Source organism: Pseudophryne corroboree, chromosome 10 (assembly GCF_028390025.1).
Source record: "Pseudophryne corroboree isolate aPseCor3 chromosome 10, aPseCor3.hap2, whole genome shotgun sequence".
In the NCBI taxonomy this organism is placed as follows: Eukaryota; Metazoa; Chordata; class Amphibia; order Anura; family Myobatrachidae; genus Pseudophryne; species Pseudophryne corroboree.
In genome coordinates, this window is record NC_086453.1 from 267,100,445 (window position 1) to 267,122,845 (window position 22,401).

At 43.8% G+C, this 22,401-nt stretch overlaps 1 protein-coding gene across 1 annotated transcript in view; it reads right to left on the bottom strand.

Annotated features, from left to right (window-relative positions):
* SIK2 (salt inducible kinase 2) overlaps nt 1-21,783 on the bottom strand; it is a 312,227-nt gene extending 290,444 nt beyond the window's left edge. The window contains exon 1 of the mRNA XM_063943258.1: nt 20,872-21,783. Coding sequence (XP_063799328.1) covers nt 20,872-21,006 — 135 coding nt within the window. The 5' untranslated portion in view covers nt 21,007-21,783. The remainder of the gene's footprint in view (nt 1-20,871) is intronic.
* Between the last annotated feature and the right edge of the window lie 618 nt (nt 21,784-22,401).

The window sequence follows — 22,401 nt, forward strand, 5'->3', positions numbered from 1 at the left end:
TTCCCTAAATAAGCCATCCATTCCGGTGTCGACTCCCTAGAGAGTGACATCACCATTACAGGCAATTGCTCCGCCTCCTCACCAACATCGTCCTCATACATGTCGACACACACGTACCGACACACAGCACACACACAGGGAATGCTCTGATAGAGGACAGGACCCACTAGCCCTTTGGAGAGACAGAGGGAGAGTTTGCCAGCACACACCAAAAAACGCTATAATTATATAGGGACAACCTTATATAAGTGTTTTCCCTTATAGCATCTTTTTATATATTTCTAACGCCAAATTAGTGCCCCCCCTCTCTGTTTTAACCCTGTTTCTGTAGTGCAGTGCAGGGGAGAGCCTGGGAGCCTTCCCTCCAGCCTTTCTGTGAGGGAAAATGGCGCTGTGTGCTGAGGAGATAGGCCCCGCCCCTTTTTCGGCGGGCTCCTCTCCCGCTCTTCAACGGATTCTGGCAGGGGTTAAATATCTCCATATAGCCCCCGGAGGCTATATGTGAGGTATTTTTTGCCAAAAAATAGGTTTACATTGCCTCCCAGGGCGCCCCCCTCCCAGCGCCCTGCACCCTCAGTGACTGCCGTGTGAAGTGTGCTGAGAGCAATGGCGCACAGCTGCAGTGCTGTGCGCTACCTTAAGAAGACTGAGGAGTCTTCTGCCGCCGATTCTGGACCTTCTTCTCTTTTCAGCATCTGCAAGGGGGCCGGCGGCGAGGCTCCGGTGACCATCCAGGCTGTACCTGTGATCGTCCCTCTGGAGCTAATGTCCAGTAGCCAAAGAAGCCAATCCATCCTGCACGCAGGTGAGTTCACTTCTTCTCCCCTAAGTCCCTCGTTGCAGTGATCCTGTTGCCAGCAGGACTCACTGTAAAATAAAAAACCTAAGCTAAACTTTTCTAAGCAGCTCTTTAGGAGAGCCACCTAGATTGCACCCTTCTCGGCCGGGCACAAAAATCTAACTGAGGCTTGGAGGAGGGTCATAGGGGGAGGAGCCAGTGCACACCACCTGATCCTAAAGCTTTACTTTTTGTGCCCTGTCTCCTGCGGAGCCGCTATTCCCCATGGTCCTTTCAGGAACCCCAGCATCCACTAGGACGATAGAGAAAATAAGATTCCTCATCTTCCTCTGTCAGGAATGAGCAGGATGTCTCTAATAGCTTCTATCAGGGCCTGTATTCCTTGTGACAGAGCTGCATCCCCCCTCCCGAGTCCACCTCACCCTCCTCTGCATCTGATACATCATCATCAGTGTCAGCCTGCAGGATTTGGGCCAGTGTACGCTTTTGTGGGCAAATGGTATGGACACTGAATCTCTATTCATCAGGTCATCCACAGACTGTCTTAAGTATTGCATCTCTTTCTCATTTTGGGACAATTTATGTGAAATATTTGAGATCATCCCTTTTAATGAATCCAACCATACTGGTTCGGACCCACTAGCCTGACAATGTGTACTATCCTGAGAACACTGTAGCGATCCCAATGGGGAAGAAAAACACTCTGCCCTGCATGAGACACACTCCTTTGACAATGTAAAATGTGAAAGAACACACCCACAGGAGAAAGGTTAAAAGCAGTTAACCCACACAGAGCCCTCTAGGGAGACACAGAGTATGATGGAACCAGCCACACCGCGCCCTTATAGCTAATGCCAAGCTTAGCTGGGTCGCAAACTAAGTACCCTTAATAGGGGCTAAGTATTCTAATATTGCTTTCCCCTCTTGCTATGACCCCCTGGTACCGCTGAGGTAATCTGGAGTCCTCGTGGAGGAGCTGTGCTTCCCTGACAGTTTGTCTGTGTAAGCTGCAGAAGGAAAATGGCGCTGGTGAGCTGCTGGATCCGCTCATAGAGAAGCCCTGCCCCCTCAATGGCGCGCGGACTTCCCGTTTTTTTTATACTGGCTGAGGTGATTTTGGTGCTTAACATTGGATCAGTGCCCTTGTAAGCGCTGTGCCAGTGTGGGTAGTTGTTTAAAAACGTCTCAGCTCTCCCCTCATAGCGGTGCAGCAATGCTGATCTGAGCCTGGAGACACAGCCTGCACTCAGCGCTGTGCTCCTACTCTTGTGCCGCCATAATAGCCGGCGACCCGCTAACCGGGACACTGGCATAGTACTCACCACTCTTCTAACTTCTGGCTGTTAGGGGTGGCGGCGTGCTGCGGGAATGTACACTTGCCGTGGTGGGGCTTGCAAATGGTTCCCTCAGAAAATAAATGCAGAAAACTCTTCAGGAGCTTCCCTAAGCGTAACCGGCTCCTCCGGGCACATTTTCTAAACTGAGTCTGGTAGGAGGGGCATAGAGGGAGGAGCCAGCGCACACTATTGATTTCTTAAAGTGCCCAAGGCTCCTAGTGGACCCGTCTATACCCCATGGTACTAAATGGACCCCAGTATCCTCTAGGATGTAAGAAATACAGACTGAAAGCTCCACTGGGGCAGGGACTGATGGGAATGGCCAAATATTCTCTCTGTAAGGCGCTGCGGAATATGTGCGTGCTATATAAATAACTGGTAATAAATAAGGTCACCTAGATCTTCTACCCCCACTCATTCCTGCCCCCTCCCATACTTACCCAGGCAGCTGGCTCTCCTCAGGCTGTACAGTCTCCCCCACAGTTGGGGGCAGCACCTAGGCTTCCACTTTGAACGCACAGAGGAGATGGGACAGACCTTCTACAACTATCAAATTATTGTATAGATTATATCAGGTAACACTTGCTGATATATTCTATACCACTTTAGGTGGTGCCTTATTGTTAAAAAGTTTACATGCGCCTTCTTACCATTTGTGTGCATGTGACCACAGAGGACATATGCAAAAAGCAAAAAAGTAATGTCACCCATACAAGGCAATCAGTATCTAGCGCAGCTTGAGAATATGAAATCAATCGGTGCATTTTGTTATGGGTAATATTAGCTTCCCTCTGCATCATTTGCCTATCAGTAGATCTATACACAGCCTTCATTGTGCTCTACTGCAGGTTGTAACCAAATGCCTGTGGTAAATTCTGGCCATCGCTACTTATAACTATACATTTTTGTTTTAATTACAATTAAAGGGGTTGGACTACACTTGGCTGTTCACACTAAGGGGAACATTTACTAAGCAGTGATAAGTTGCCCCATCAACCAATCAGCAGCTCTGTATAATTTTATAGTATGCAAATTCTAGATGTTACTTCAGTGCTGATTGGTTGCCATGGGCACTTCTCCACTGGCTCACTTCTCCGCTCTTATCACTGCTTAGTAAATGTCCCCCTAAGAGACAAATGCACTATGCGGTGGAGAGTGATAAAGTAGAGAGAGATAAACTACCAATCAGCTCCTGTCATTTTTCAAACACAGCCTGTAACATGGTAGTTAGGAGCTGACTTGCTGGTATTTTCTCCTCTCCACTTTACCACTCTCTAAGCCTTAGTACACGTGCCGCTAAGATTACAGATGCCAGTAGACGCTGAAGCAGAAGGCAGTCATAGCCGACGAGGGCCTCACATTACTGTATGTGACATGATGCAATCATGTAATTCCTAGAAAATCAGACAATCATCGTGACGCGGTAACATGCGCACGTAATCATTGGAATCAATATCTGATATATATATTTAAAAAAAAAAAAAAAAAAAAATTATATATATATATATATATATATATATATATATATATATATATATATATATATAGTGTTACACTTGATGTTTGTAAAACATACATATGATCTGTACCCAATATTAATTGTAATCAATAAATCCAATCAAATAAAACCAAAAATATTCAAAAGTATGAAGAGAGTGACGTTTCGCTTCTTCAGTCAATCAGAAACACACACAGGATACGTATGGAATATTCTTGGCAAACAGCAAAAGAATAGAACATACTTCACTGAATACTCAAGAGATGCATTTTATGCAGAACCGAACATCTATCTGGCATTAATTAAGAGTAATTTGATCACACATCAAAATAGTTAATTATAAACATGCCCAATTCATTAAATCAATTTTAGGCTTATGAAGTGTTTCTAATTATGTATGGCTCTCCCCAGTTCCAAGGCAGGTAATTACACGGCATTGTGGGGAAGCTTACAGTGTTACATTACTGAGATACATATACTGCCTTTTACCTCGCTATGATGATGACAGACATAACACTCTAAGGGGTCTATTCATGAAGCAGTGAAAAGAGTGGAGAATAGACCAGTGGAGAGATTGCCTAGGGCAACCAGTCAGCTTTGAAGGAAGTCTTTATCAAGTATATTTTATAAAACGTAAGGGTGATGCTGATTGGTTGCCATGGGCAACTTCTCCTCTGGTCTGTTTCTCCACTGTTCATGAATAGATCCCTTAGTTACTGTGAGTGATAATATGTAGAGTCAGATTCACCAAATACAGATGACAGATAAGATAGAATAGAAAAAACGCTGGTTTCAGACATTTTACTTTTAGCAGTCTACATTTTATCACAGAGACAATGACTTTGCCTAATGAGATTGTTGGGATAACCAACAATCCGTTATCGTATGCCACCACCGCCGCCCAGCCTCACATGCCCAATGCCCAGCCTTGCGTGCTCATGCGCGCCTGGCATCTAGCCTCATTCCTTTCTATGTACCGCCTTGTGTCCAATGTCCCTGACGTGTAGCCTCGTATGTGATGATTAAATGCTGGACTAACCTGTTTTTTATTTTGAACAGACACGGGGCCTAATTCAGACCTGATCGCAGCAGCAAATGTGTTAGCTAATGGTCAAAACCATGTGCACTGCAGGTGGGGCAGATGGGTGTAGTATGGTATGCCTGCAGCCGGGCTCCCGGCGACCAGCATACCGGCGCCGGGAGCCCGACCGCCGGCATACCGACAGCGTGGCGAGCGCAAATGAGCCCCTTGCGGGTTCGCTGCGCTCGCACATCGCTCATTTCACCACTGGGTGAAATGAGCGCCCCCCCCCCCCGTCCATCCGTCCCCCCCTCGCTCAGCACACATTGCAATGAGTGCTGAGCGGGGGGAGAGATGTATGCTGAGCGGTCTGCGCTAGATCGCTCAGCACACATCTCCCCCCACATCTCCGTGTGTGTGTACTAGACTTAACTCTCTCAGCACACGTTATATCTGCCCCCCCCCCCCCCCCCTTGCAGTGCACATGGTTTTGCCCATTAGCTAACAAATTTGCTGCTGCAATCAGATCTGAATTAGGCCCTCTGTCCGGCATTATGAGTGAATTCTCCTTAAATAAATACCTGCTGCACATTTACATTATTACATCTCTATAATTTACCCCTACTTTGCTACTCTGACTGGAAACAAAAAGTTATTTTTTAAAGGAAAGTAGTGAAAAATGAGAATACTAAGATTTATATAACCCCATTTCTATGTCACCCCATAAACACTGCTGCCAGACGCATGTGACTGGTTTACTTAAATGATCAATACAGTTCTTGGACCAAGTGCTCCCTTTTTCTATTTTTATCCCAATTTGCACACTGTAAAGACACATGTATGCCGGGCTGGAAAGAAGTAATTGGTAAAGCACCTCAGCCAGAAGTAAACTCAGCTAGTAGTCTACTAGTAACCTCCTTCTCCAAACCAGAACATCTCTGCAAGATACTTTCCACTGCTACTGTACTTCAGGAAACGTCTGTTCTCCTGCTACAGGAACATTTACAATTAAACTGTGGCCATTGGTTGCATCTGGATGACTGAGGCAGTAATATCAAACTTCCAGTTTGGGTGATAAACCCCACAACAATGCGGGAAGAACATCTACGGCCCAATTCCATGTTCTGACATCCTCAGGGGGAAAAATGGCAATAATTTTTTTTTTTTAAACCCCTGGTTTACTGATCCAGAGCATTTTTTGGGTCAGACTCGGCGTCTCTAAGGTATTCCGTATCCCCCGAGCTAGGCATCGGCAGAACCGGGAACTGCCCCAATACCTGCCTGATGTATGGGCCCCTAAAAATGTAATTATTTGTTCTATTTCATATTTGTTTTGATGCATGCACTGTATTATTATATTTATATTATTATATTTAATCATTGTACTATCCTAAACAACCAAATTGTTTTTGCTAGTCTCTTTTGGGTGTGTATTATGTACTAAATATTTTTTATAACCTATACAGTGTATATATGCAAAACAAAAGCTACAAAATAACGCTGTTTAAATACACACAGAGTACAGAAACGATAAAATAAAGTTATATTCCCAGTTAATAATTACATATTCACTGATCTGTTCCTTCACCTTTGTCATACTTGACAACTTTCTGAACCTGCCCCTAGGAGTTCATGGAGGAAAGGACAATACAGCGGATCAAGTGGAGAAGTTGAACATGGCAACCAATCATCTGCTGTCATTTATTTAACACAGTGTATGAAGTGACCATTAGAAGCTGATTGATTGATATGTTTAACTTCTCCACTTCATCTCTCTCAAAGGTTTGACACAGATGCGTCCTCTTACATCCTTGCTGAAGTCACGTTAAACAGCCCTTCTAGTCGCACCCGTGTGGCGTGACTCGGTAGCACAGAGCGTCTTTATGTGCAAATTTTCCATTAAAATTAGTCATATTGGCATCACTATGCGAATAGGACGCACAAGCAGCTTATGCGGAGTAAAATGATATGCAGCATGCCTATATTCTGTTTGCAACCGTGGCTGTATCTGCATACAAAATGCTAAGTTAAGGTGTTTTCCTGGAAATCATTGTGACGCAGCATTATGTATGCAGTTAAAGCTGCAGTCAGACACAGAATATAGGCATGCAGCATATCATTTTTCTCAGCATAAGCTGCTTGTGCGTCCCATTAGCATAGTGATGCGAATAATAGGCATTTTCTAAAAGATAAATAATAAACATAAAGTACCCGATGTTAGCAGATCTGCCAGCTCACTCATGCCAGGCATCGCACGGTGCACAGCGTATTGAGGCTAGATGTATGAGGACAGATCTCTACATCCACAGTGATACGATTAATGTCATGTCTTTGTCCTCCATGGGATAGCGCTGCAAGTCTGGGTAAGTAGGTGGGATCAGAAGGGTTTTCAGACATTCCTGAAGAGTAGGCAAATATGAGCATAGCATAGCCACAGAAACGTTATTTCCAAGGACGCCTCTTTCTGCAGTACTGTATCAGGGCTGTGCATACAATCCATGACAGTGATTGGCAAGAGGAAATCCTGATGCCGCATGTGGTCTGACCCTCATGTCACATAAGATTTCCCTTGAACCGCCCGGCAGCCACCTGGGCGGCAGGATCACATAGGATACATCGTATGCGGTCCTTTTGCATACGATGTATCTTATGCGATCCCAGCCATACCTGCGGGATCCGAGATATCATGAGTTCAGCACTATCTAGGGACTCTGATCCGATGCTCACGGGACCGCGCATCGGATCGGATGTAAAACACATCCGATTTACCACTTTTCATCCGATTTTTCGGCCCGAAATGACGAAATCGGATGAAATCGGGCATTATCTTTGAGGTGTATGGGGCCCTTAAGTCTTCAGCCCACAGTTCCTTCCTCCTTTGTGGTCATATGTGGTTATGATAACTTGCAATGCCTGTTGATATTATTACAGATAGGTGTCTTTCATTGATTACATTTATTCATTTAACATACTACTGTGAGGCCCTTTAGAAGGTTAGAGTGCCACCCAAATGTGATCCTCGAAGTGTATCAGATTGCACATCTATGGCCTAGATCTACATGACCATGTGGAACAATAGCAAGTGCAGAGCTTGCAGGGTCCTACTGGCCCACCTGTTCACGGTACTACCTTAGGGGAGTGCCGCATGGATACTGCTGAAGGACTGGCAGTGAGGTGCCGGACAAGCACCGGACAGCCTGGAGCGAGCTTGGGGGAGGTCAGCAAGCAGGGTAATATGTGAGAGAGGCAGTCTTGGGAAAGCTATCTGACCAGTCACATGACGCCAGTATCATGTGACATGTCACCTAAAAATATTTGGTTTTTGGAAAATTTGAGTTTTAGAATAACGGAACTGGGAGACTCAACCCTGTTTCATCTATAGCAAATAACTAGTGACTGAGTGGGATACTCCAAAACAGATGTCACTGTAGCAATCGACTGGGGATTATACATAACTGTGGAAGGGTTCTAAGACCCCGTAGCAGGAGTCAGTACAGGTTGAGTATCCCATATCCAAATATTCCGAAATACGGAATATTCCGAAATACGGCCTTTTTTGAGTGAGACTGAGATAGGGAAACCTTTGTTTTTTGATGGCTCAATGTACACAAACTTTGTTTAATACACAAAGTTATTAAAAATATTGTATTAAATGACCTTCAGGCTGTGTGTATAAGGTGTATATGAAATATAAATGAATTGTGTGAATGTAGACACACTTTGTTTAATGCACAAAGTTATAAAAAATATTGGCTAAAATGACCTTCCGGCTGTGTGTATAAGGTGTATATGTAACATAAATGCATTCTGTGCTTATATTTAGGTCCCATCACCATGATATCTCATTATGGTATGCAATTATTCCAAAATACGGAATAATCCCATATCCAAAATACCTCTGGTCCCAAGCATTTTGGATAAGGGATACTCAACCTGTAGTAGAGATTGCTTTGGAGGTGCTGTTCTCACAGTACAGTCTGACCAAGTCTAATGTAACAAAATGTGTAGAGGCCAATACCGTGTAACTGATCCTCACCATGGGGGTAATTCTGAGTTGATCGCAGCAGCAAGTTTGTTAGCATTTGGGCAAAACCATGTGCACTGCAGGGGTGCAGCTATAACATTTGCAGAGAGAGTTAAATGTGGATGGGTTATTTTGTTTCTGTGCAGGGTAAATACTGGCTGCTTTATTTTTACACTGCTATTTAGATTTCAGTTTGAACACACCCCACCCAAATCTAATTCTCTCTGCACATGTTATATCTGCCTCCCCTGCAGAGCACATGGTTTTGCCGAACTGCTAACAAGTTTTCTGCTGCGATCAACTTGGAATTAGGCCCCATGTGTGTAATTCAGCCACCCTTGCTCTGCACCCATATCCTGCTCCGAAAGGAGTTCCATGTTGGAAATTATGGGGCAACAAAAACCTGTGTCTCTGCAATAAGCAGCGATATGGATTCTTAGCTAGAACTGGACATTAGTAAACACACCCATTGGACAAGAGTAAACAGGAAGGGGAGATGGATAGACAGAGGCGAGGATTATTAACAGCAGAGTCGTTTTCTGTAACCCATAGCAACGGGTTTCAGTTGTCATTTTTAGATATTTAGACAATGATAAAAAATGTGTAAATCGGTTACTATGAACCATAACCCAATATTCAATATTTACCCCCAAAAAAATTTTTGGGGAGAAAATGAAAAGAACACAGAAAGAAGAGTAGAAATTAGAAAGCAAAATGTGGGTAAATTAACAAAGATTTCTGTTTAATATCAGAATTGTTCTATAGTAACAACACTAATATATATATAAAATAAAATGTTAAGCCAACAGTTCAATTACATCTCCTGCTTCAGAGAGGTTATCAGTCATGTTACATACAGCTACCAGAGGAAACTGAAACAAAGGCTCAAAATATGTAGTGCAGCATGGTGTAATATTAGACTTCTTTCTTTGGCCATTATTTCTGTACTCAGAGAGACAGACGGCTATGACTGGTATGTAGATGAAGGTAGTCAAGTACCAGAGATTTGTTTTCATTGCGTAACACACAAACAGACCATGTCACCACATCACTGCAAGTTAGCTTCTAAGACAAAGCTTATCCAATATGACATTTACTGTATTAGAATGAGGTGATCGTAGGATTCTGTATTATTCTATCGTACAGTAGGTTTATGCTACAGGTGAGACTCTCTCTGCATTAAACTACAGTATATTTATAATTATTACAGGTCAAGTTACTTTTTTTTTTTTTTTTTTTTTAAGGGACAAGAAAGGAGGACAAACACAATCATTCACTGCATTAATAGCAGTAGGCTAGTTAGGGGAGTATATAGTCACCATTTTGACATTCAGAAGGTCGACACACGATTTTAGGGCTTACGTTGCAATGAGAGTTCGGCTTACATGTAAAATCCCACTGCTGACTTTCGGACTGTCCAATTAATGTCAATATCGGCATACAGACCATGTCCGTACAGGTTAGGGACACATTTAAACACACAGGATTAAAGCAAGTTTTATAATTATATATATATATATATATATATATATATATATATATATATATATATATATATATATATATATATATATATATATATATACATACATACACACACATACGTACGTACGTTATATATATATATATGTATATGTTGTTTCTTAAGGCACACAAGTTTCCATGTGTAAGAATTACATATATTTCGCTTACACCAACTGTCAAGTCTGGCCAGTCACAGCACCATTCATCATTATACATACATAACTGCACAGACATAGATTGTAGTTAGCAATTTGTGAGGGAAAGCCTTCGTTGGACACGTTTTCCTCTCAAAGGGATGATTTCCCAGCTACATTAAAATAGTCATTAGATGCAGAAACAAATCATCTTCAATATATACAGTATAGACAGATTGTGGTTTCCACATAAATGTTATATCCCCACAGGAATACTTAAGACAGGACAGATCAAAGCAAGCAACTTAAAGATACAGTGTGTATTTGAAGCATCAGCATTCGTGATACAGGTTGAGTATCCCATATCCAAATATTCCGAAATACGGAATATTCTGAAATACGGACTTTTTTGAGTGAGACTGAAATAGTGAAATCTTTGTTTTCTATGGCTCAATGGGGTCGATTCTATTCGGCAACTAATGAATAGCGCCGGGAATTAGCTCCCGACGCTATTCAATACAGCAACTAATTACCTGCAATTGTCGGGAATTCTTCTCTCATCCCCGGGGGATGAGAAGAGAAACCCGACAAAAGTGCTGCCTCGCGGCCGGCGCGAGGCTGATTCTGTCGGGAATCAGCCTCGCGCCGGGGAGTTAAGTCGGAGAATGTCCGTTCTCCCGACAATTCAACCTGTTTTGTCGGCGAGAACGGGCCATCGCCGACGTAACTAGTTGCTGAATTGAATAGCGTCGGGAGCTAATTCCCGGCGCTATTCATTAGTTGCCGAATAGAATCGACCCCAATGTACTCAAACTTTGTTTAATACACAAAGTTATTAAAAATATTGTATTAAATGACCTTCAGGCTGTGTATAAGGTGTATATGAAACATAAATGAATTGTGTGAATGTACACACACTTTGTTTAATACACAAAGTTATTAAAAATATTGGCTAAAATTACCTTCAGGCTGTGTGTATAAGGTGTATATGAAACATAAATGCATTATGTGCTTAGACTTAGGTCCCATCGCCATGATATCTCATTATGGTATGCAATTATTCCAAAATACGGAAAAATCCGATATCCAAAATACCTCTGGTCCCAAGCATTTTGGATAAGGGATACTCAACCTGTATAGATCGGGGGGGGGGGGGTCTCATCCACTATCTGCAAGTACCCCAATATGTCATGTTTTGAGGATTTCTGCTGTAGAAACAGGAGGACTAATTACTGACCGAGCAAAATAGATGAAATAGATATTTTAATTACACATTTGGAGAAGTATTGTTTGAGTATGTATACATACGTGGTTACTTAGTGACAGCTGCAAAGCAATAACAGATTGACTCATTGCCTAACTAAGATTTAATTTTTTCTCCCCCTATTCCAAGCTGGTTTTACTTGAAATGTATATAAATTATGTTTATCAGTTTCATTCTTATCTGTTCAAGTAAGATGAGCATCGTAATTATTTTGCAAGCACGGAACAAACACAGAGGACTGACCAGAAGCATAGTGCAAATGTTACCACTGCACAAAAGTTTAAAAGGAAAAAAAAAAGCACACCATTTAGCTGGTCTTACTTTCTAATGGATACCACTCAGAACACAAGGCGAGTATAGGAAATGAAAACTGGAGTATGGTATATGGAAAGTGACGGGGCCCAAAATACCATAGTATTCACACATGATTTTGAGCTCAATTTCACACACGTAGTTAGCTGCTTACTGCGCAATATGTTCTAGCAGTCTATTCAGTCAGTTGCATAAAAAGAAGCAAAGATTACTGGATTTATTTTATAATAGAAGGTGAGATTATAGGCCCTTTGAAGTTCTCATAGGTATACACACACATGACTTAGAAATCTTTGTAATATGAAAGACATATGATATAATCCACTGCGTGCCACATTCAACTGAACAGATTAAGATCCCCACCAAGGAGATACCTTAATGGTAAGCAAAGCAAAGAAAGTCATTAGGAAATGATCGTAGTATATATAAGAAATGATGTTTTTTTGTCCCTTCAAATTGTAATAATGCAGTAAACACAACCTCTGCCACCGGATAAAGTTTTTGCAGAATTTGAAGATAAGTGTGAACCACTCCATAACACAGGACACATTATTCATTGTACAAAACCACAAAAAAATAAGAATTTACTTACCGATAATTCTATTTCTCGGAGTCCGTAGTGGATGCTGGGGTTCCTGAAAGGACCATGGGGGGAATAGCGGCTCCGCAGGAGACAGGGCACAAAAAAGCAAAGCTTTACTAGGTCAGGTGGTGTGCACTGGCTCCTCCCCCTATGACCCTCCTCCAGACTCCAGTTAGGTACTGTGCCCGGACGAGCATACACAATAAGGGAGGCATTTTGAATCCCGGGTAAGACTCATACCAGCCACACCAATCACACCGTACAACTTGTGATCTAAACCCAGTTAACAGTATGACAACAGAAAGGGCCTCTTAAAGATGGCTCCTTAACAATAACCCGAATTAGTTAACAATAACTATGTACAAGTATTGCAGATAATCCGCACTTGGGATGGGCGCCCAGCATCCACTACGGACTCCGAGAAATAGAATTATCGGTAAGTAAATTCTTATTTTCTCTATCGTCCTAAGTGGATGCTGGGGTTCCTGAAAGGACCATGGGGATTATACCAAAGCTCCCAAACGGGCGGGAGAGTGCGGATGACTCTGCAGCACCGAATGAGAGAACTCCAGGTCCTCCTTTGCCAGGGTATCAAATTTGTAAAATTTTACAAACGTGTTCTCCCCCGACCACGTAGCTGCTCGGCAGAGTTGTAATGCCGAGACCCCTCGGGCAGCCGCCCAAGATGAGCCCACCTTCCTTGTGGAGTGGGCTTTTACAGTTTTAGGCTGTGGCAGGCCTGCCACAGAATGTGCAAGTTGAATTGTGTTACAAATCCAACGAGCAATCGACTGCTTAGAAGCAGGTGCGCCCAACTTGTTGGGTGCATACAATATAAACAGCGAGTCAGATTTTCTGACTCCAGCCGTCCTTGCAATGTATATTTTTAAGGCTCTGACAACGTCCAACAACTTGGAGTCCTCCAAGTCGCTAGTGGCCGCAGGCACCACAATAGGTTGGTTCAGATGAAATGCTGATACCACTTTAGGGAGAAAATGCGGACGAGTCCGCAGTTCTGCCCTATCCGAATGGAAGATTAGATAAGGACTTTTATAAGATAAAGCCGCCAATTCAGATACTCTCCTGGCAGAGGCCAGGGCTAGTAACATAGTCACTTTCAATGTGAGATATTTCAAATCCACCTTTTTCAATGGTTCAAACCAATGGGATTTGAGGAAATCTAAAACTACATTTAGATCCCACGGTGCCACCGGAGGCACCACAGGAGGCTGTATATGCAGTACTCCCTTGACAAAAGTCTGGACCTCAGGGACAGAGGCCAATTCTTTTTGGAAGAATATTGACAGGGCCGAAATTTGAACCTTAATGGATCCCAATTTGAGACCCATAGATAATCCTGATTGCAGGAAATGTAGGAAACGACCCAGTTGGAATTCCTCCGTCGGAACCTTCCGATCCTCGCACCACGCTACATATTTTCGCCAAATGCGGTGATAATGTTTCACGGTGACTTCCTTCCGTGCCTTAATCAAGGTAGGAATGACTTCTTCTGGAATGCCTTTCCCTTTTAGGATCTGGCGTTCAACCGCCATGCCGTCAAACGCAGCCGCGGTAAGTCTTGAAAAAGACAGGGACCCTGCTGTAGCAGGTCCCTTCTCAGAGGTAGAGGCCACGGTTCGTCCGTGAGCATCTCTTGAAGTTCCGGATACCAAGTCCTTCTCGGCCAATCCGGAACCACTAGTATTGTTCTTACTCTTCTTTGCCGTATGATCTTCAATACCTTTGGTATGAGCGGCAGAGGAGGAAACACATACACTGACTGGTACACCCAAGGAGTTACCAGTGCGTCCACAGCTATTGCCTGTGGATCTCTTGACCTGGCGCAATATTTGTCCAGTTTCTTGTTGAGGCGAGACGCCATCATGTCTACAATTGGTCTTTCCCAACGGTCTATTAACATGTTGAAGACTTCTGGATGTAGACCCCACTCTCCCGGATGAAGATCGTGTCTGCTGAGGAAGTCTGCTTCCCAGTTGTCCACGCCCGGGATGAACACTGCTGACAGTGCTATCACGTGATTCTCCGCCCAGCGAAGAATCTTGGCAGCTTCTGCCATTGCACTCCTGCTTCTTGTGCCGCCCTGCCTGTTTACATGGGCGACCGCCGTGATGTTGTCCGACTGAATCAACACCGGCTTTCCTTGCAGGAGAAGTTCCGCCTGGCTTAGAGCATTGTAGATTGCTCTTAGTTCCAGAATGTTTATGTGAAGAGACTTTTCCAGACTCGTCCATACTCCCTGGAAGTTTCTTCCTTGTGTGACTGCTCCCCAGCCTCTCAGGCTGGCGTCCGTGGTCACCAGGATCCAATCCTGAATGCCGAATCTGCGGCCTTCTAATAGGTGAGCCTTCTGCAACCACCACAGAAGTGACACCCTTGTCTTTGGTGACAGGGTTATTCGCAGGTGCATCTGCAGATGCGACCCTGACCATTTGTCCAACAGATCCCTTTGGAATATTCTTGCATGGAATCTGCCGAATGGAATTGCTTCGTAAGAAGCCACCATTTTTCCCAGGACTCTTGTGCATTGATGTACTGACACTTTTCCTGGTTTTAGGAGGTTCCTGACCAGATCGGATAACTCCTTGGCTTTTTCCTCTGGAAGGAAAACCTTTTTCTGAACCGTGTCCAGAATCATTCCTAGGAACAGCAGACGAGTTGTCGGGATTAAATGGGATTTTGGAATATTCAGAATCCACCCGTGTTGTCTTAGCACCTCTTGAGATAGTGCTAAAGCTGTCTCCAGCTGTTCTCTGGACCTTGCCCTTATTAGGAGATCGTCCAAGTATGGGATAACTAATACGCCTTTTCTTCGAAGAAGAATCATCATCTCGGCCATTACCTTGGTAAAGACCCGAGGCGCCGTGGACAATCCGAACGGCAGCGTCTGAAACTGATAGTGACAGTTTTGAACAATGAACCTGAGGTACCCCTGGTGTGCGGGGTAAATCGGAACGTGTAGATACGCATCCTTGATGTCCAAGGATACCATAAAGTCCCCTTCTTCCAGGTTCGCTATCACTGCTCTGAGTGACTCCATCTTGAACTTGAACTTTTTTATGTAGAGGTTCAAGGACTTCAGATTTAGAATAGGCCTTACCGAGCCATCCGGCTTTGGTACCACAAATAGAGTGGAATAATAATACCCCTTTCCTTGTTGTAATAGGGGTACTTTGACTATCACCTGCTGAGCGTACAGCTTGTGAATGGCTTCCAACACCCTCTCCCTTTCGGAAGAGACGGTTGGTAAGGCAGACTTCAGGAAACGATGAGGAGGATCCGTCTCTAATTCCAACCTGTACCCCTGAGATATTATCTGCAGGATCCAGGGGTCTACCTGCGAGTGAGCCCACTGCGCGCTGTAATTTTTGAGACGGCCCCCCACTGTCCCCGAGTCCGCTTGAGAGGCCCCAGCGTCATGCTGAGGTTTTTGCAGGAGCCGGGGAGGGCTTCTGTTCCTGGGAAGGAGCTGCCTGTTGGTGTCTCTTCCCTCTTCCTCTGCCTCGTGGCAGGTACGACAAGCCCTTTGCTCTCTTATTTTTGTAGGAGCGAAAAGGCTGCGGTTGAAAAGTCGGTGCCTTTCTCTGTTGGGGAGTGACTTGAGGTACAAAAGTGGATTTCCCGGCAGTAGCCGTGGCCACCAAGTCTGATAGACCAACTCCAAATAACTCCTCCCCTTTATACGGCAAAACCTCCATGTGACGTTTTGAATCCGCATCGCCTGTCCACTGTCGTGTCCATAAGGCTCTTCTGGCTGAAATGGACATAGCACTCACCCGAGATGCCAGTGTGCAAATATCCCTCTGTGCATCACGCATATAGATAAATGCATCCTTTATTTGTTCTAACGACAGTAAAACATTGTCCCTATCTAGGGTATCAATATTTTCAATCAGGGATTCTGACCAAACTACTCCAGCACTGCACATCCAGGCAGTTGCTATAGCTGGTCGTAGTATAACACCTGCATGTGTGTATATATTCTTTTGAATAACTTCCATCTTTCTATCTGATGGATCCTTAAGTGCGGCCGTCTCAGGAGAGGGTAACGCCACTTGTTTGGATAAGCGTGTGAGCGCCTTGTCCACCTTAGGGGGTGTTTCCCAGCGCGCCCTAACCTCTGGCGGGAAAGGGTATAATGCCAATAACTTTTTTGAAATTATCAACTTTTTATCAGGAGCAACCCACGCTTCATCACACACGTCATTTAATTCTTCTGATTCAGGAAAAACTGTTTGTAGTTTTTTCACACCATACATAATACCCTGTTTTACGGTATCTGTAGTATCAGCTAAATGTAACGTCTCCTTCATTGCCAAAATCATATAACGTGTGGCCCTACTGGAAAATACGTTTGAATTTCTACCGTCGTCACTGGAATCAGTGCCCGTGTCTGGGTCTGTGTCGACCGACTGAGGCAAAGGGCGTTTTACAGCCCCTGACGGTGTTTGAGGCGCCTGGACAGGCATTAATTGATTGTCCGGCCGCCTCATGTCCTCAACTGACTGTTTAAGGGAAGATAAACCATCACGTAATTCCACAAATAAAGGCATCCATTCTGGTGTCGACCCCCTGGGGGGTGACATCTGCATATTTGGCAATTGCTCCGCCTCCACACCAATATCGTCCTCATACATGTCGACACCACGTACCGACACACACCGCAAACTCACAGGGAATGCTCTAATGAAGACAGGACCCACTAGCCCTTTTGGGGAGACAGAGGGAGAGTCTGCCAGCACACACCACAAAGCGCTATATATACAAGGGATATCCTTATATTAAGTGCTCCCTTATAGCTGCTTTAATATATATATATATAGCCATTAATGTGCCCCCCCTCTCTGTTTTACCCTGTTTCTGTAGTGCAGTGCAGGGGAGAGACCTGGGAGCCGTTCTGACCAGCGGAGCTGTGACAGAAAATGGCGCCGTGTGCTGAGGAGATAGGCCCCGCCCCTTTTTCGGCGGGTTCTTCTCCCGCTATTTTTCCAGTCAGGCAGGGGTTAAATATCTCCATATAGCCCCTATGGGCTATATGTGAGGTATTTTTAGCCTTGTATAAGGTTTATATTTGCCTCTCAGAGCGCCCCCCCCCAGCGCTCTGCACCCTCAGTGACTGCCCAGTGAAGTGTGCTGAGAGGAAAATGGCGCACAGCTGCAGTGCTGTGCGCTACCTTATGAAGACTGAGGAGTCTTCAGCCGCCGGTTTCCGGACCTCTTCACGCTTCAGCATCTGCAAGGGGGTCGGCGGCGCGGCTCCGGGACCGGACTCCACGGCTGGGCCTGTGTTCGATCCCTCTGGAGCTAATGGTGTCCAGTAGCCAAGCAGCAAATCCACTCTGCATGCAGGTGAGTTTACTACTTTCCCCCTAAGTCCCACGTTGCAGTGATCCTGTTGCCAGCAGGACTCACTGTAAAGAAAAAAAAAACCTAAACTAAACTTTCTCTAAGCAGCTCTTTAGGAGAGCCACCTAGATTGCACCCTTCTCGTTCGGGCACAAAATCTAACTGGAGTCTGGAGGAGGGTCATAGGGGGAGGAGCCAGTGCACACCACCTGACCTAGTAAAGCTTTGCTTTTTTGTGCCCTGTCTCCTGCGGAGCCGCTATTCCCCCCATGGTCCTTTCAGGAACCCCAGCATCCACTTAGGACGATAGAGAAATAACCACTATCTTATAAATAAGCTGATGACGATGGTATATTCTTCTTAACCACAATTTTCAAAGTGTACTGATGGAATTAATAAACAAAGTGCACTATTATACTGTAATTACCCATTTGCCGCAGCTGAAATCGCTCAGGATCGCTAAACACAAAAGGTGCAGATATGGAAATTCTCAGCAGCATAACTGTGTAAAATATATCAACTACAAAATAAATCCATATAACCAAAACTCTGGGCATACTTGCAGAATACAAAGAGCAGAAGCTTGTCGGATTGTCTCCCAGAGAGAAGTGAAAGCTCGTAGTGCTCTTCTTATTATGGTTATTATTGGAAGTTAATACATGAACTTACTGTTCTGCAAAAATGTTTCTTCCACTTCCTATAAGCAGAGGGTCTTAAAGGCTAAAAAGTGAACTAACGTTTTGAAAAACTATGAACCACTGATATGTATAAGTAATACAACCGGACAGGTTTATTTTATAGTGACAGCAAATGTTATAGCACTGCAAACCAAATACAATCTTCTATACATGTACAGCATATTACCTATAATAGCTTTACTAGGTAAGATGCATTTCTGCACATTGATCACTGTATAGGGCACTAGAATGTACATACACCATAAGGCCAAAAATGAGATTGCAAATAAAAAAATATTATCTCTCATTAACATTTTAATATTGTAATAGATACTTGCAGATATGTTTACAGGAGCCAGGATTTTTGCGACAGGGTTATACTTTGTGTAGACAAAATAGTCTGTCTCCGCTATTGACCAGTATAGAAAATTTAACAAAAATTGGGTTATATATAAATAGTAAATAACACCAAAAACTAGGGTTAAACTAAACACACATTAGCCAGACAGCCTAACATATGCCTTTTTAGTGGAAACAATGTCATGCCATTATTTTTCTAAGGCACTGGTCCAGAATAACCAGACAAAGCTACTGTTTTTGTAAATAGTTTATTAAGCTCATTACTGTGCAAAATGCAGAGTACAATCCGCTACTGTAGTTTGGGTCGAAAATCTATACTAAAATGCTGACAATGTACTCCTAACTCCAGATCGATGGTTTAAGGTGCTTTATCTCATTAAAACAATAAGGTTCTTTTGTTATCTCTGCAAGGTCATGGATAAAGCTACTTACTGTACTTGTGCTTTTAGTTTGAGGTCAAGTGCATAATTTAGTTTCAAAGGAGGAACAATGAACATTGCTATATTATAAGGGTTTAAGTACAGGTTGAGTATCCCTTATCCAAAATGCTTGGGACCAGAGGTATTTTGGATGTCGGATTTTTCCGTATTTTGGAATAATTGCATACCATAATGAGATATCATGGCGATGGGACCTAAATCTAAGCACATAATGCATTTAGGTCTCATTTAGACCTTATACACACAGCCTGCAGGTCATCTTTGCCAAGATTTTTAATAACTTTGTGCATTAAACAAAGTTTGTGTACATTCACACACAATTAATTTGTTTCATATACACCTTATACTCACAGCCTGAAAGTCATTGAACACAATATTTTGAATACCTTTGTGTATTAAAGTTTATGTACATTGAGCCATCAGAAAACAAAGGTTTCACTATCTCGCTCAAAAAATTCTGTATTTCGGAATATTTGGATATGGGATACTCAACCTGTATATAACATGGCTTTGAAAGGCAAAATATTATCTAATACACTTTATTGATATAATTGTTTTACTGTAAAATCCCATATGAGTAAACATAATAAAAACCCTCTTCCCAGGGTAGCTTTTACAGGGGATTGAACATTCTGAATGGAATGTCCTATATCAGTATGTCCCAGACACCCAGTGACCTAGACATGTTACGTAAAGCAGAATTGAATGGGCTAACTCTATACTAAGTGGCTAAGCCACAGATAGAGTAGTAGGTACTTCTTGGACAAGGATTAGATAATCAACAGACTCTAATACACGTGGTGTATTAGAATTACTACCACCAAAGGGAGTCTAAATAATAATAATAATAATAATAATTCAATGTAAAACTGAAGTCTGCGGCCACCAACCAATGCATTTCAAGAAATGGAATAATCTGCAGACCAGAAGGACACAGTGGGTGAGAAAACTTATATCTAGCTACCACATTGGGGCTGCAGGAAGTCACCAGTACATGGGAGACATTGGCTAGATGGGGGCTCCCATGGAAGCAAGCACTAGCCAGGTGATAATAGCACACTTGGGTTTGACGCTGAAAGCCGGCATTGTTTGTTAAAGCTGTAATACAGCTGTTTGGTTTTTTTTGCTGCTTTACATAAGCACATGGGTAATCACCAAGCCTAGGGCTCCATATGGCTGTCAGTGCGGGGAGACAGGTATTTGCAATGAGAAAAAACACATTGACAACAGAGGAGGCGACATTGTCAGCAATCCCAAGACAAGAGCAGCTATTCCTGCCACCTGTAGCTCTCAGGGCAATAAGGCAATGACGAGTTCATATATCACACTCCTATAGCCGTATAGATTGCGAGCTGGGCCCGCTAATCTCATTGTCTGTATTATTTTATTACTGTGTTCCCAATTGTAAAGCGCAACAGAATATGCTGGTGCTATACAACGCAAATGTCAACAAATAAATAAATGTGTACACTGGTTCCACAGATGGTTATTATCACATGGTGCTACAAAGGGGCAGAGGGGGGGGGTTACTTGCCTCGGTTTTGGTAATGCGATGCCTGGCCAGCTTCACCACAGCGAAATTCCCTTTCCCTAAAGTGCGTTCTATGTCATAGAATCCAACCCGGACAGGACCCCTCTGCACATGCCTCTGACAATCCGCCATGACCATGCTGGGACCCAGGCCAGTGACTTCCAAGGGGCAAAAGGCATCAACCGGCACGCTCACACCCCCCAGCAGAGCTCAAGCAAAACAAGAATGGACAGCAGATGCAGACCACACAATGCCCCCATCAGGGCTGCCTGTCCATGGCTGGCAGGAGTTACAGGCAATGCATGGGTTACTGTCCCTGGTTCAGCAAAGACACAACATATCCAGTTAGGGGTCAGAATGCATTGTCCACAACACGAGGGAAAATAATAAAAAATAAGATACTTAATGACAAAGGTCTGAACCCGGCCAGTTATTGCTCCAACATAAAATCCCAGACATTAGAGTTTGCATTGTCTCGGAATTTGCAAGGAGGGGGTGTACCCAGAACTGATCACACATCCAATGCAAAGAATGGAATCCTGCAAAACATAGGGTGCAAAAAATGCATGAATCAAATGTGACTGGATCAGGATCAGTTCTGCTTTTAGTCCACAATAAAGTCTGTTCATCAACTCGCTGCAGCAGCAGCAGCAGGCAGCCGCTTGTAGCTGGAGTGCTGAGAAGTCGGGAGCATAGTGTAGGGATCACATGCACCCAGCGCGATCACAGCCCGAGCAGAGTGTCACAGTAGCCGGGGAGTGGAGGCAGCCGTGCAGGAAACCAGTGAGCAGCTCTGTGCAAGGCTCTGCTGCTGCTGCTTGCACAAGGCATCATGTTCTCAGGGCTGACGTCCATTGACGTCAGAGCTGCAGGAGGTCTCCTGGGCGGGGCTTCTGCTTCTCTCTTTTTTTTTTCTTTACCTTCACAGCTCGTTTGCCAAATGGGTTGCCCCTAGCAACCGGAGTCAGCTCTGACGTCAGTGGCTCTGCCGCTGCACAACTTGTCAGTCAGGGCTGGAGGGAGATATGTGTGTGTTGCACGGGGCTGACTGCTGGCTCAGAGAGGTCACAGGGAGTGAGGGGAAGCTCATTATAGGAGCCGGGTCGGGGAATTGCAGACACACACTAATCCGCAGCAGCAGCACATATTGTGCTGGAAGCATTTGTCACTTATCTATAAAACCATGTAAAATGTCACGTAGGAATGCTTTCCGAATGTATAGAATAAAATAACATGAGGCTGAACTTACAGTATCTTCTTATTCAGTTCCAGCTTGTCATTCAGAACATATTATATAAAAACAATGAAATCAGCTTAGATCACGAAGTTGACCTTGTATAAAAAAAAATATTGTGTGCCTTAACACCAATTTAAATTGCAGTTTGCCTTGACCAACAAGCACTTGGGCATGATAATGGGCTGTAAAGCGGGCACAGGCACCAGATTTCATCATTTTGATTAAGAAGCTGTAGCTGTGCAAGGGTTAAACAGCATTGGTCAACAGAGTTGACACTTGAAACCCATACGGCGGCG